The 15,866-nt window shown below is 35.3% G+C and overlaps 2 protein-coding genes across 2 annotated transcripts in view; one reads left to right on the top strand and one right to left on the bottom strand.

Moving 5' to 3' along the window:
- LOC132756491 (soluble scavenger receptor cysteine-rich domain-containing protein SSC5D-like) overlaps positions 1 to 15,378 on the bottom strand; it is a gene marked incomplete at its 5' end in the record, with an annotated part of 37,610 nt that extends 22,232 nt beyond the window's left edge. The window contains one exon of the mRNA XM_060747572.1: positions 15,052 to 15,378. Within this exon, the coding sequence (XP_060603555.1) occupies positions 15,052 to 15,378 (327 nt within the window). The remainder of the gene's footprint in view (positions 1 to 15,051) is intronic.
- Positions 4,500 to 7,470, top strand: LOC132756490 (tigger transposable element-derived protein 6-like). The gene is made up of 2 exons (XM_060747571.1): positions 4,500 to 4,890; positions 5,540 to 7,470. Exon 2 carries the CDS (start codon positions 5,573 to 5,575, stop codon positions 7,007 to 7,009), a length of 1,437 nt encoding a protein of 478 aa, XP_060603554.1. The 5' UTR covers positions 4,500 to 4,890; positions 5,540 to 5,572; the 3' UTR covers positions 7,010 to 7,470.
- Positions 15,379 to 15,866: the final 488 nt, after the last annotated feature.

Below are 15,866 nucleotides of genomic sequence, written 5' to 3'. Positions count from 1 at the left end.
GTTGGATTAGTGTTTATAGGTCTTGTAAAATAAGTCCTAAATATTACTGACTACAGTAAATATAATTTATTTCATCTCTTTGTCTGTAGTTATCCATAATATATTCCAGTAATAATTTTATTTGGTATAATATTGCTGTATTAGGTCTACTTGAATAAGTGTAAACTAGTCAAGAGAAAAAAATGAGTTACTGCAAAAAAGCTTTTTTGCTCATAATTCCTTTACATAATGATATCAATTTCATGATTAGAAAGACAAGAACAAATTATTATTGCATTTAAAATAAAATCCCTAAATCGGTAAATAAACAAGAGCTGTCGGTAGGACAGCAACGCTCGACTATTCTTAGTGCTTGATAGTAAAAAAGATGCTTGATACAGTTACCTCCACCTGTTTACAGGTTGGGGTCATGATGGTGAACAAGTGTGCAAAGTTTCAAAGCCATATGTCTATGGACTTTGAAAATATTTGAACTATTACAAAAACTTTAACGTAAATTCTAAGTCGAAAAAGGGGCATAATTCTGTCAAAATGCTTGATAGAGTTACTTTCTCCTGTCTACAGGTTGGGGTCATGATGGTGAACAAGTGTGCAAAGTTTCAGCCCATATGTCTATGGACTTTGAAAATATTTGAACTATTACAAAAACTTTAACGTAAATTCTTAGTCGAAAAAGGGGCATAATTCTGTCAAAATGCTTGATAGAGTTACCTCCTCCTGTCTACAGGTTGGGGTCATGATGGTGAACAAGTGTGCAAAGTTTCAAAGCCATATGTCAATCGACTTTGAAAATATTTGAACTATTACAAAAACTTTAACGTAAATTCTAAGTCGAAAAAGGGGCATAATTCTGTCAAAATACTTTGTAGAGTTACCTTCTCCTGTCTACAGGTTGGGGTCATGATGGTGAACAAGTGTGCAAAGTTTCAAAGCCATATGTCAATGGACTTTGAAAATATTTGAACTATTACAAAAACTTTAACGTAAATTCTAAGTCGAAAAAGGGGCATAATTCTGTCAAAATGCTTGATAGAGTTACCTTCTCCTGTCTACAGGTTGGGGTCATGATGGTGAACAAGTGTGCAAAGTTTCAAAGCCATATGTCAATGGACTTTGAAAATATTTGAACTATTACAAAAACTTTAACATAAGTGGTTACGCCGACGCTCGGGTGACTGCAATAGCTCTACTTATTCTTATCGAATAGTCGAGCTAAAAAAAATAAATAAAAAATAAAAATAAAAACAAGAGGGGGCCATGATGGCCCTGAGGTCGCTCACCTGTATATAGGCCCCCCCCCCCCCCCCCCCCAACGTTGCAGGGCCAATTTTAACCCAAGGGCTTTTATTTGAACAAACTTGGTAGACACCCATAAGAAGATGTTTCATGCTAAACATCTAAGCTCTAGCTCATTGGGCTTTTTAAGATTTTTTTAAAGTTTTTACTATACACATAGAATTAAAAACAATGACACCCCTGGGGCCGGGCCAGTTTTGACCCCAGGGCTTTTATTTGAACAAACTTTGTAGACACTTACTAGAAGATTTTTCATGCTTAATATCTAAACTCTAGCTATTTGGGTTTTTTCAAAGAAGATTTTAAGTTTTTGCTATACACATATAAAGAAAATCAATGACCCCCGGGGCGGGGCCAATTTTGACCCCAGGTCTTCTATTTGAACAAACTTTGTAGACACTCACTAAAAGATGTTTCATGCTTAATATCTTAACTCTAGCTATTTGGGTTTTTTCAAAGAAGATTATTTAAGTTTTTGCTATACACATATAAGGAAAATCAATGACCCCCGGGGCGGTGCCAATTTTGACCCCAGGGCTTTTATTTGAACAAACTTGGTAGACATCTATTAGAACATGTTTGATGCTAAATATCTTAGCCATAGCTCTTTGAGTTCTTTAAAAGAAGATTTTTTAAGTTTTTACTATATGCATATAGGGAAAATCAATGACCCCCCGGGGCGGGGCCAATTTTGACCCCAGGGCTTTTATTTGAACAAACTTGGTAGACACCCATAAGAACATGTTTCATGCTAAATATCTTATTTCTAACTCTTTGGGTTCTTTAAATGAAGATTTTTTAAGTTTTTACTATATGCATATAGGGAAAATCAATGACCCCCTTGGGCGGGGCCAATTTTGACCCCAGGGCTTTTATTTGAACAAACTTGGTAGACACCTATTAGAACATGTTTGATGCTCAATATCTTAGCCATAGCTCTTTGAGTTCTTTAAAAGAAGTTTTTTAAGTTTTTAATATATGCATATAGGGAAAATCAATGACCCCCCGGGGCGGAGCCAATTTTGACCCCAGGGCTTTTATTTGAACAATCTTGGTAGACACCCATTAGAAGATGTTTCATGCCAAATATCTAAGCTCTAGCTCTTATGGTTTTTTAAAAGAAGATATTTAAAGTTTTTTCTTTCGGTTGCCATGGCAACCAGAGTTCTGCATGGAATTAAATTCTTTGAACAATTTTTAAAGGTGACCACCAAAGGAACATTCCTGTGAAGTTTGGATGAAATTGGCTTAGTGGTTTATGAGGAGATGTCGTTTAAAGTAAAAGTTTACGGACGGACGCCGGACGCCGGACGAAAAGCGATCACAAAAGCTCACCCTGTCACTTTGTGACAGGTGAGCTAAAAATCACGTATCCAAATTTGTTTATCGAAATCTAATACACTATTGATTATGTAATTGCCAACTTTTTTCACAATGTAAGTGTTCTTACACCATAGTAAACATCAAATATTAAACAATAAACTATATTAAACAAGAGCCCGGTTTGAGCCGGGTGATGCTCCCCGAATAGGTTTTGGACACAGGAAAGTACACCTCTTGTAGTTTCAAAGTTATGTCCCTGGAAAAAGTTCAAAATGCAATAATTCCTAAATCAGGCAAGGCAGAGTAACTGTCCTTTGCACTGCACTTCTAATCAATGTGATCTATCAACCTACAAAGTTTCTTGATGATATCTCTTATGATTTCCGAGTTATGTCCCTGACAACTTTAAAAAGTAAAAATAAACAAAGGGCAATAACTCCAAAATTAGGCAAGGCAGAGTTATGATTCTTGTGCCCTGCCATCTACCCATTGACATATATTTACCTACAAAGTTTCATGCTGATATCTCTTATAGTTTTACAGCTATGTCCTGGACAAGATTTTTCTAAAAGGGGAGATAATTAAAAAATGAGGCTTAACAGAGTTATGGTTCTTTTGCACTGCACCTCTACTCAATGAGATCTATATACCTACAATGTTTCATCTTGATATCTCTTATAGTTTTAGAGTTATGTTCCGGACAAAGTTCAAAGTGTTAAAATTAACAAAGGGCAATAACTCCAAAATTAGGACAAAAAGAGTTATTGTTCTTATGCACTGCACATCTACCCATTCACCTACAAAGTTTCATGTTGATATCTCATATACTTTTAGAGTTATGCCCCGGACAATATTTTTCTATAAGGGGAGATAATTCAAAAACTGGACAAAATAGAGTTATGGTTCTTTGACACTGCACTCCCTCTCAATGCCCTCTACCACTGTATGAAGTTTCAACAAATTATCTCCAAGGGTTTTCAAGTTATGCTCCGGACAAGACAACGGATGGACAGACAGACGGACGGACAGACGGACGGACGTTCCTACGAATGGTCATTTATTGGGTACTTCTTTTGTTTAAAGGTACCCAACAAGAGAACATAAGTACCCAACAATACTGACGGAATTAATAGAATTACCCAACAAGTATCCACTCGTTTGCCCGGACGGACGGACGGACAAGGCGCCGACTATATGCTCCCTTGAAATTTTTCGGGGAGCATAACAAATCATTTTTACAATGGTGGTTAAAAATACAGCAAAATTTCGGCAAATACTGACATTGGAATGTTTGGTATGTGGAGAATTTTCGTGTTTTGTTAACAATGTTTTATTTCCAGTTAATTTTTTGAAAGTTTATCATGTTTAATAAATACTTTTTTTGCAAGAATACCATCTTAAACGAATGCTTTAAAGTTGATTTATGATCAATTTTAATTGTTTAGTATATTTTTCAAATTAAAAATTTAAAGTCCCAACATCTGACTTGGAATTTTAGAAATCCCTTGCCAATTTTTGGAGTCCTCGGGACCCCGGGACTGCGTTACTGTCTTACACTGACCACATAAATATTTCTCTTCCAGCAGGTTAAAATTTCTCTTCTTTTCCAATTTTTCAACTAGACATCTTGTTGAATTTCCCCAAATCATATTTCTACTTTGGATATTAACTATGACCTTGAGTTAGAGACTTGATTCTTGATTCATTTCAAATTCCATTCACGAATGACAAATGTGTTGACTGTCAAAGAGTATCAATGCACTTTTTATATGAAAAAATCATGTCACAACTTCTGACATGACATTGTGCCCTTCATCTTTGGGCTTGAGACACAATTCTTGCTAGCAACAAATTGTCATCCTCTCAAACACAATTACAGTAGAAACCCTCCTTACGACCACCCCGGATTTAAGACCAACCCGCTAATACGACCGATTTTTTTCAGTCCCGAATTTTTTGTTCTTTATTTTAATGGTCGTTTGATTCACATTTAAGACCACCCCGGTTATCCACTTTTACGACCACCAAATTCAGTCCCAATGGTCATTTATAGTTTAATTTCAACCCTGTAATTACGACCGATAAAAAAAACATCTACGAGCCTCTTTCAGCTGCGAGCCTTCCCGCGAGGTGTACTAGATTTTGACACGTGTTTGCAACATACACAAACCGATTTGCGGTATCCGCTAATTTATGCAAACGTGTGAAAAACTTCTGCTAAATGTTGTTAATTGTTAAACAAACAAAACTGGATTAAAGGGCTGATTAAAGGTATGATTATTCAATTAACTTTCTCAAGACTATAAAATTGTTTATATGCACGTTTGAATTAGCCGCTTCGCTTTATTACTATTTTATTGTTTGTAGCGGTATTCGGATGTGCAACAATGTACGAATAGTTGATCATGTAATTTTTTAATTACGCATCTTTTTATACGTCTATCCAATGAGCGATTGAGAAGAGTAAAATAGAGTAAATAGTAACTTTCCTGCACATATTTTGTTGGTTTATTTGGTCATATTTGATTGTAAATTTGAACGATCACTTTAGTAAACAAAATCATAATTATACTGTTATAGCTGTGTCTGTCTGTAGAAATTATTTGTAAGCCTAAAACAATGGGCAAACGAAAAGAATTAAGCTTGAAAGAGAAAGTACAGTTGATTAAACAAAGTGATGGCAAAAGTCAACGTCAGTTGGCTGAGCACTTTGGTGTCGGAAAAACTCAGGTAAAAACAAAACAAATTATTGTCGGAAGAAAAAAAATCAAATTTGCAAGTTTTCATCACAATTAGAAACTGTGATACTTTAACCGTTTAAATTCTTAAGAAAAACGAAATTCAAAAAATGTTAAAGTAAACATACAAAGTTAAAAAAATCTTGATTATGATTTTAAATGTGTTCATTTTGTAATTACAGGTCCAGGGTATTCTGAAACGTAAGGCAGAGATTATGGAAGGGTATGAGTCAAATCAAAATGTAGACAGAAAACGCATATGTCAACGTTCGCCAATGGAGGAAGTAAACACACTTATGTGGCAGTGGTTCCAAACTGCTCGTTCACAAGGTATACCAGTGTCTGGTCCCATGCTACAGGAGAAAGCACTTGTGTATGCTAAAGACCTAGGGTTATCAGATGATGATTTTAAGGCATCAAACGGATGGTTATCAAGGTTTAGACAACGCCATAATATAAACTTTGCGTCAGTGTGTGGGGAAAGTGGTAGTGTACCTCAGGAAAAAGTAGATGACTGGATTCAGAGGTTGCCAGACATAGTTTCTGGTTACAGGTCATGTGACATTTATAACATGGATGAAACTGGACTTTTCTTTCGTGCACTTCCAGATAAGTCTTTAAACATGCGCGGCGATCAATGTAAAGGTGGGAAAAAATCAAAAGATCGCATAACAGTCATGCTCTGTGTGAACATGGAAGGGACATTTGAAAAACCACTAGTGATAGGGAAATCAGCTAAACCAAGGTGCTTTAAAAACATAAACACAAAGAACTTACCTGTAGATTGGAGATACAACAAGAAAGCATGGATGACTAGTGGACTATTTACTGACTGGGTGAAGGATTTTAATGCTAGAATGAAACGTGCTGGGCGCAGTGTTTTGTTATTGTTAGATAATGCTCCATCTCATCCTCATGACTTGAAACTATCAAATGTGAAACTTGTGTACCTTCCAGCCAACACTACATCAAAGCTTCAGCCTCTTGACCAGGGCATTATTCAAAACATGAAACAGATCTACAGGAAGAGATTGCTAAGATCAGTGCTTGCTAAAATTGACAATGGATCTACTGTGAGTGCTGATGAACTTTCTAAGAGTTTGACTGTCTTAGATGCCATTCAATGGACTAGTTGTGCGGTAAAAGAAATAAAGCCAGAGACTGTCACTAAGTGTTTTAAGGCCTGTGGACTGACTGTCGGTGAAAGTGTGGATGTGGAAGATGATGACGATGATGACAATGTGCCTATTGCGGAATTAGTAGAATTGATGAGAACCGCTCAGTCAAAAATATCTGTTGAATCTGTGATGACGCCAGAGGATTACATTAACATTGACAATGAATTGATAGCAAATGATGATATCAGTGAGAACTGGGAGAACGAGCTTATTGAAGCTCATAAATCTACAGGATCTATAGATGTAGATAACGATGAGTGTACTGATGACTTAGAACCTGGTACTGAGTGTTTAATCAATTCCCACCAGGATGCCCTTAAGTGGATTGAACAGCTCAAGTTGTACTGTTTCAAAAAGGACTTAATGACTATGTTGCCAGCATTTGACCAAGCACAAGAGGACTTTGAAAAACTGTCAGTTAATGTTATGTGTGGATCAAAACAGTCAACTTTGGATAGGTTTCTTGTAAAGTAAAAATTTAAAAAAAAACCTGCAAGAAGAATATGATCGACTTTTGACAACATCTGATAAACATGAGTTGGCTTGTGACATTATTAGAGAAACATTGAAGAACAATCTAAATGCTAATGGCTATTTTAGTGCACTTAATTTATGTACATGTACATGTATGTTGAGATTTTCATAGTTAAATGTTTTATAAATAAATGAAGAATAAAAAACATTGCACATTATTTTATGACAAATGATTGATTTATTGCAATAAAGTTATGTAAAATGAAAATTTTATTTACTTTATCAAATCCTGAAGTATTTCCCTCAAATGGGACAGGAAGTATATTTACCTTGTAGATCTACAGTAAGGAAAGAATTCAAACAAATAACCAGGCTATCATGCTAAAACTCACTAATCAGACCACCCCGCAATTAAGACCACTTTAGAGCAGTCCCATGGGTGGTCTTAATTGAGGGGTTTCACTGTATACAAAGTTATTTTAAAATCCATAAAGGAATAGCAAATTTGTTGAGTGCTCACATAATCATCTGTGCAATTTAATTTAAAATGTCTATAAAGTCTAAATGGAATGTTTATAGACAGCTCTATGTTTATAAATTATGTTAAAAGACTGACACATAAAATGCATAACATTGTGAAAAGATACACTTCAGGACACAGCAACAACAGATAATTGACAGAAGTACTGACAAAATTGAATTAAATAATTGATATATTTTGCACCAATAATTAATTTTCTATTAATTGCATCAATATATTATTTAGTCTTAATTAATGTTAATTACATTACATCATACTGACATAAAATGTAAAGAAATTCCCTATCTATTATCTATCATTTGACCATTCTTTCAAATATGACTATCCATGTTAGACTACTTATACTGAGCAAAAATTGAAACTTTTTTTGCAATTTTGCTACTCATTAGATCTTAAATCTTATGTTAGCAACATTTTGCACTCCTTTTCCTTCTTTGCTTTGGACATCAGGAGCTGTGTCAGCATTGCCAATTTTATCAGGCCTTGTAGAATTGTTTCTTCTAAACAATGATAATATGTTTGTCCTTAAACATACACAGACGATGGCACTTATTGCCATAAAAATAGCGACACCCTACAATCTTACTTATATCTGCATCAGGAGAGTTAGTAGTGGAAAATTTAGTTGATGAAGGTATGGTAGTAGTTGCTGTGTTAGTAACTGTTATATTGGTAGAGCTCGATGCTAGGGTGGTAGATGTGGTACCTGAAATTTACACAGTTACCAGGCATTTAATTCACTGGCAGAAATTATTGTAAAATGTAACAAGAGCCACTGCCGGGCGGGGGCAACGCTCGACTTTTTACTTTTTCTAAACGCAAACATAGAAAGGTTTGAACATATCTTAACGTTTACTTTTTATAAATTTAGTTGGTCTGTCTTGTCACAATAGTTTTGTTTATCTATTTTGTATATATATATGAATAGAAACACGCAATTCTATTAATAGAAACACCTAATTCTATAAAAAGAAACACCTAATTCTAAAAATAGAAACACGCAATTCTAAAAATAGAAACACGCAATTCTATAAATAGAAACACGCAATTCTATAAATAGAAACACGCAATTTCTAAAAATAGTAACACGCAATTTCTAAAAATAGTAACACGCAATTTCTAAAAATAGTAACACGCAATTTCTAAAAATAGAAACACGCAATTTCTAAAAATTGAAACACGCAATTTCTAAAAATAGAAACACGCAATTCCTATAAATAAAAACACGCAATTCCTATAAATAGAAACTAAAATTCTATAAATAGAAACATGCAATTCTATAAATAGAAACACGCAATTCTATAAATAGAAACACGCAATTCTATAAATAGAAACACGCAATTCTATAAGTTGTTGTTGTTGTTTGTTGTTGTTGTTGATGATGATGATATTAGATAATGATGATGATGATGATAGATATGTGTATATATATATATATACACACACCAATAAATATATAATTATGGTCATTTAATGCACAAATCTGAGAAAAATTCAGTAATTTAACCTTCAAGGTCAAGGTCATTAAAGAGCCCAAGCAAATTTGGGTTTGATAAACAACAAGGTTTTTCAAAAAAAAAAAAGTCGAGCTAATAAAAAACATCAAAGGGCCATCATTCTAACCTGAATGAAAATTGTTTCATACTCAAGTAAACAAACAAGAGCCATCGCCGAGCGGGCGCAACGCTCGACTTTTTACTTTTTCTAAAAACAAACAAAGAAATGTTTGAACAAATCTTAACGTTTCCTTTTTATAAATTTAATCGGTCTGTCTTGTCAGATTAGTTTTGTCAAAGTATGAATCCTTTCCATATAATATTATATCCACATGTATATCATATATATACACACATGGATATACAGTCAAACTTGTATTAAGCGACCGCGCAAGGGAAACACCAAAAACGGTCGCTCAATGAAACGGTCTCTTAAGACATTAAGCATGACATAAAAGTCAAAATTTTACAAATGGCATCTTTCAAATGCGGTGGGAATGTTTAACAACTTCATTTTTATATAAATGTTGAATAATTAGTTCGTTTGATAATCTAAAATATAATGGATGACAATGTAAAACAAGAGGGCCATGATGGCCCTAGATCGCTCACCTGACTCATCAAACTCATCCAAACAATTACTTAGACAAGCATTCTGACCAAGTCTCATGACAGGTGAGTCAAAAATGTGACGACTACAGTGTAAACAAGGATTATCCATATTTGAGCAGTGTGACCTAGTAGTTTTTTACCCAAGTGACCCATGTTCAAACTTGACTTAGAAATCATCAAAACAAACTTTCAGACCAATTTACAGGATATTTGGATCACAACAGTAGCCACTAGAGTGTTAACAAGGTTTTTCTATTTTTAGCTCCTGTGACCTAGCTTTTCATCCCAGATGACCCATGTTCGATTTAATCCCAGCAATGACCTAGACAAAGTTTCCTGACCAAGTTTGATGACAATTGAGTCAAAATTGTGACCACTAGAGTGTTAACAAGGTTTTTCTATTTTTAGCTCCTGTGACCTAGTTTTTCATCCGAGATGACCCATGTTCGAACTCATACGAGCAAGTACCTAGACAAGCATCCTGATAAAGTTTGATGACACTTATGTCAAAAATGTGACCGCTAGAGTGTTAACAAGATTTTTCTATTTTAAGATCCTGTGACCTAGTTTTTCATCCAAGATGACCCATGCTCGAACTTATGCTCGAACTTATCCAAGCTATCACCTAGACAAGCATCCTGACGAAGTTTGATGATGATTGAGGCAAAAATTTGACCGCTAGAGTGTTAACAAGGTTTTTCTATTTTAGCTCCGGTGACCTACTTTTTCAACCCAGATGACCCATGTTCAAACTCATCCGAGCTATCACCTAGACAAGCATCCTGACCAAGTTTGATGGTGATTGAGGCAAAAATGTGACTGCTAGAGCGTTAATAAAAAAAGGTTTTTCTATTTTTAGCTCCGGTGACCTAGTTTTTCATCCAGGATGACCCATGTTCGAACTCATCCAAGCCACCACCTAGACAAGCATCCTGACAAAGTTTGATGATGATTGATGCAAAAATGTGACCGCTGGAGTGTTAACAAGGTTTTTCTACTTTTAGCTCCGGTGACCTACTTTTCCATCAGAGATGAGCCATGTTTGAACTCATCCGAGCTATCACCTAGACAAACATCCTGACCAAGTTTGATGATGATTGAGGCAAAATTGTGACCTCTAGAGTGTTAACAAGGTTTTTCTATTTTTAGCACTTGTGACCTAGTTTTTCATCCGAGATGACCCATGTTCGAACTCATCATCTGAGCTATCAACTAGATAAGCGTCCTGACCATGTTTGATGATGATTGATGCAAAAATATGACCGCTGGAGTGTTAACAAGGTTTTTCTATTTTTAGCTACGGTGACCTAGTTTTTCATCCGAGATGACCCATGTTCGAACTCATCTGAGCTATCACCTAGACAAGCATCCTGACCAAGTTTGATGATGATTGATGCAAAAATGTGACTGCTGGAGTGTTAACAAGGTTTTTCTATTTTTAGCTCCGGTGACCTAGTTTTTCATCCGAGATGACCCATGTTCGAACTTATCAGAGCTATAACCTAGACAAACATCCTGACCAAGTTTGATGATGATTGAGGCAAAAATGTGACCTCTAGAGTGTTAACAACTAAATGTGAACGGACGACGGACGACAGACGGCGGACAATCATCGATCCTAAAAGCTCACCCTGAGCATGCTCAGGTGAGCTAAAAAACAAAACTTTCTGTTATTTATTGACAAAACAGTTTTGATCCATTACGTACATGTTTGACATTTTTTCCAGAATTTTTTAACTTTTCCGTTGTTTTTCCTTGTCTCCAACACGAAAACCCTATTAGTGAAGATGCTTTTCTGTTGTGCATTTTTCATTTGAAATAAACATACTACATCTAATTTAATTGCTGATCAAGTTCAAGGTCAATTCAATGCAGTCTAAATGTCAACAAGCGAAGCGTATACACCACATCAGTAGGGGCGGAGCGTTGCATTGTTTAATCGATATTATTGGATAATACACGTTACGCGTATACTTAACTTCATTTGCTTACGCTAAAATGTTTTGGGAAATAGAGTTTTTCAGACATTTATTTGTTATGTTTTGATTGTTGACATTTGTGACATTACGAGACGGCGTTCTCTAAAAACACAATTACTTGACAGGTAAAAGTGGTCGTTTAATGAAAAGATTGTTCACAATTAGGTGACTAATTAGCGGTCGCTGGTCGCGTTAAGCAAGTCGCTTAATACATCAAAAATATAGAGAGAAAATGATCGGGGGGAATTTAAAGTGGTCATTTAAGACAAAGTTGCTTAATACACGTGTTTGCATGGGCAAGTTAGACTGTATAGTTCTCTGGTCCCAATCAGTGAAGAAGACAATAAAAATGTCATCGTTGATTTGTGAGACGTTTTAACAGAGAACAAACTCTACATATGCGAATGCTGAGCCTGTTTCAATGTGTAGTGCAGTTTGTGACTGTATATAAAGCTGCTCTGAAACCATCATTTTTTGTGATGGTGGATGAGCAGTGGCTATGCTTTCATGACTGTTCTGCTAGGCGCTGTGCCGTAATTGGACTGGCATATCGATGTGGTGGTATGTTTGTATATATTCTCTCATTATATATATATATATATATATATATATATATATATATATATATATATATATATATATCTATGTATATCTATGTATATGTATATATATGTATATATATATATATATACAGTTTGACTCTCGGTAACTCGAAATCCAAGGGACTAGGCATTTTACTTCGAGAGAAACGGAATTCAAGTAACATGGAACTACCACCATTACGTTGACATTCGTACATGTATATACACGTGCCTGATTGAATGTGCAAAGAAGTAGGTTTGTTATTGTTGTTAGCGGCAATGCTGCAATATTTAACCATTACAATGATGGTAAATCAGTTACAACAAGCAAATTCGTTGAATTTATATCCCCCACCAAGTACTGGTTATTACTAACACAACAACTGAAGACATAAGGCTTTATTTATATATTTATCATGGCATAAACAGTAATATTCTTTGAACTTGATAAATATTCAGGGCAATAACAGAGCCATAACTCTGTGTTAAATAGTAATATCTGGAAATGCCAATAAGATGTATGCATACTGCATAACTAATCAAGGGCCATAAATCTGAGTTATATGTGTCTGGTTCGAATAAAAGCCCTGGGGTCAAAATTGACCCCGCACCAGGGGGTCATAGATTTTCCCTATATGCATATAGTAAAAACTTAAAAAAATCTTCTTTTAAAGAACCCAAAGAGCTAGAGCTAAGATATTTAGCATGAAACATCTTCTAATGAGTGTCCATAAAGTTTGTTCAAATAAAAGCCCTGGGGTCAAAATTGGCAAACTTGGTAGACATTCACTAGAAGATGTTTCATGCCAAATATCTAAGCTCTAGCTCTTATGGTTCTTTAAAAGAAGATTTTTTAAGTTTTTACTATATGCATATAGGGAAAATCAATGACCCCCCGGGGTGGGGCCAATTTTGACCACAGGGCTTTAATTTGAACAAACTTGGTAGACACTCACTAGAAGATGTTTCATGCTTAATATCTTAGCTCTAGCTCTTTGGGTTCTTTAAAAGAAGATTTTTTAAGTTTTTACTATATGCATATAGAGAAAATCAATGACCCCCTGGGGCGGGGCCAATTTTGACCCCCAGGGCTTTTATTTGAACAAACTTGGTAGACACTCATTAGAAGATGTTTCATGCTAAATATCTTAGCTCTAGCTCTTTGGGTTCTTTAAAAGAAGATATTTTAAGTTTTTACTATATGCATATAGGGAAAATCTATGACCCCCTGGGGCGGGGTCAATTTTGACCCCAGGGCTTTTATTTGAACAAACTTAGTAGACATTCACTAGAAGATGTTTCATGCCAAATATCTAAGCTCTAGCTCTTATGGTTCTTTAAAAGAAGATTTTTTAAGTTTTTACTATATGCATATAGGGAAAATCAATGACCCCCGGGGCGGGGCCAATTTTGACCACAGGGCTTTAATTTGAACAAACTTGGTAGACACTCACTAGAAGATGTTTCATGCTTAATATCTTAGCTCTAGCTCTTTGGGTTCCTTAAAAGAAGATTTTTTAAGTTTTTACTATATGCATATAGGGAAAATCAATGACCCCCTGGGGCGGGGCCAATTTTGACCCCAGGGCTTTTATTTGAACAAACTTGGTAGACATTCACTAGAAGATGTTTCATGCTTAATATCTAAGCTCTAGCTCTTATGGTTCTTTAAAAGAAGATATTTTAAGTTTTTACTATATGCATATAGGGAAAAGCAATGACCCCCCGGGGCGGGGCCAATATTGACCCCAGGGCTTTTATTTGAACAAACTTGGTAGACACTCACTAGAAGATATTTCATGCCAAATATCTTAGCTCTAGCTCTTTGGGTTCTTTAAAAGAAGATTTTTTAAGTTTTTACTATATGCATATAGGGAAAATCAATGACCCCCTGGTGCGGGGCCAATTTTGACCCCAGGGATTTTATTTGAACAAACTTGGTTGACACTCACTAGAAGATGTTTCATGCCAAATATCTAAGCTCTAGCTCTTAGGGTTGTTTAAAAGAAGATATTTAAAGATTTTTCTTTCGGTTGCCATGGCAACCAGAGTTCTGCATGGAATTAAATTTTTTGAACAATTTTTAAAGGTGACCACCAAAGGAACATTCCTGTGAAGTTTGGATGAAATTGGCTCAGTGGTTTATGAGGAGATGTCATTTAAAGCAAAAGTTTACGGACGGACGACGGACGGACGACGGACGGACGACGGACGGACGGACGCCGGACGAAAAGCGATCACAAAAGCTCACCCTGTCACTTTGTGACAGGTGAGCTAAAAATAGGAGTGGCAGGTGTCATAAAATTATGCTAAAAAAATTGCTATGTTATATAAATCTGCATATCATGACACTTAAATTGCTAATTGCAGTAAATAATCGGCAGTAACAGTTACTGTGTGTCACCAGTTCAGTTTGAATTACCCCTGGAGGCGAGGATTAAATTTATTGCATGCCCTGTGTGATATGTACATGCGGAAAATAAAAAAGCGCGGCGAAGTCAATTTCGCTTTGATGTTCAAACTCGGCGAAGTTCAGAAACTTTAGGCGACTAAGTCGCCCAAATTGCCCAGTTGTTAGAGCCCTGATGTATTACAGAACATTGTTCAAATTGTGATCATTTCATTGTTTGTGAAAACATTATCATAGAGCCCAATTATTGGTTACCAAGTCTTGCGAACATTACCATGACAATATAGGAAGATTAAAGGAGTCTGGCAGTACCAAAGCTGGAGTGAAACAATATTTCCGGATGCAGAAATGTTTCATGTGTTGCATAAGTGTCTCCCAGTGTAACTGTTTATTTCAACAACATCAATTATTTCATTTCCTTACCTTCAATAGAGATTGTAGCTGTTCCAGTTACTGTTGCGTGTCCTGAAAGTAATGAATAAGACACTTCACAGTAATATATGCCTGCATTATCCATTGTTACCGATGTCAATTTGATTTCTCCATTACTAACATGTTCAATATTAAAGTTATTGAAAACTACAGCAGCATTAGTTCCAGTTTTAGACATGACTGTTGTAGGTGTAGCCGTGGTTTTATGGGACCAAAAAACTGAACTCATGTCTGCTTCATTATCAAAACTCCATGGAATTGTCAAGTCAGTACCAACAGTAGCCGTATATGTTTTATCCACAGGTGATATTGCTGCTTCTGAAAAAAAAATTATGTTTATACAACAGATAATAGTCCAATTTTATCAGGATGAATAAGTATAACTAATTTTTCAACTTTTCTCTATTTTAAGTAAATTTGTTGGAACAAATCTTTAAAAGTGATCTCAGGAGGAGTTTAAGGAGGAGATAATTCTGGAAATATGGATCTAGATTTATAAACCTTGTCATATTATAATGATGTAAATCCTATAAAGATGAGGAATTTGGAATAAATAATACCAATTTCTCGAAAAAAATCAAGTTCAAGGGGGACATAATTCTAGAAATAGTCTTGCTAGAGTATTTAACCTTCTCACAAATGTTGAGTGATAATAAGAAACATATATATGAAGTTTGAAGTAGATAAATTAAGAAATAAAGAAGTTATTTAAAAAAGGCATTTTTTTCATAAAAATTCTAAGTTCAAGGGAGGTAATTCTGATAATTTTTGTGCTAGAGTTGTAAACCTTGTCACATATGATGTGG

The sequence above is a fragment of the Ruditapes philippinarum genome, unplaced genomic scaffold (genome assembly GCF_026571515.1).
Source record: "Ruditapes philippinarum isolate M1 unplaced genomic scaffold, ASM2657151v2 ctg3028_1_1_1_1, whole genome shotgun sequence".
NCBI classification, from domain to species: Eukaryota; Metazoa; Mollusca; class Bivalvia; order Venerida; family Veneridae; genus Ruditapes; species Ruditapes philippinarum.
The sequence above is the reverse complement of the archived record's forward strand: the minus strand, read 5'-3'. Positions and strand labels throughout refer to the sequence as shown.

Coding starts and splice junctions, on each gene's coding strand:
- LOC132756490 (XM_060747571.1), top strand. CDS start 5,573: ATGGAAGGGTATGAGTCAAATCAAAATGTAGACAGAAAACGCATATGT.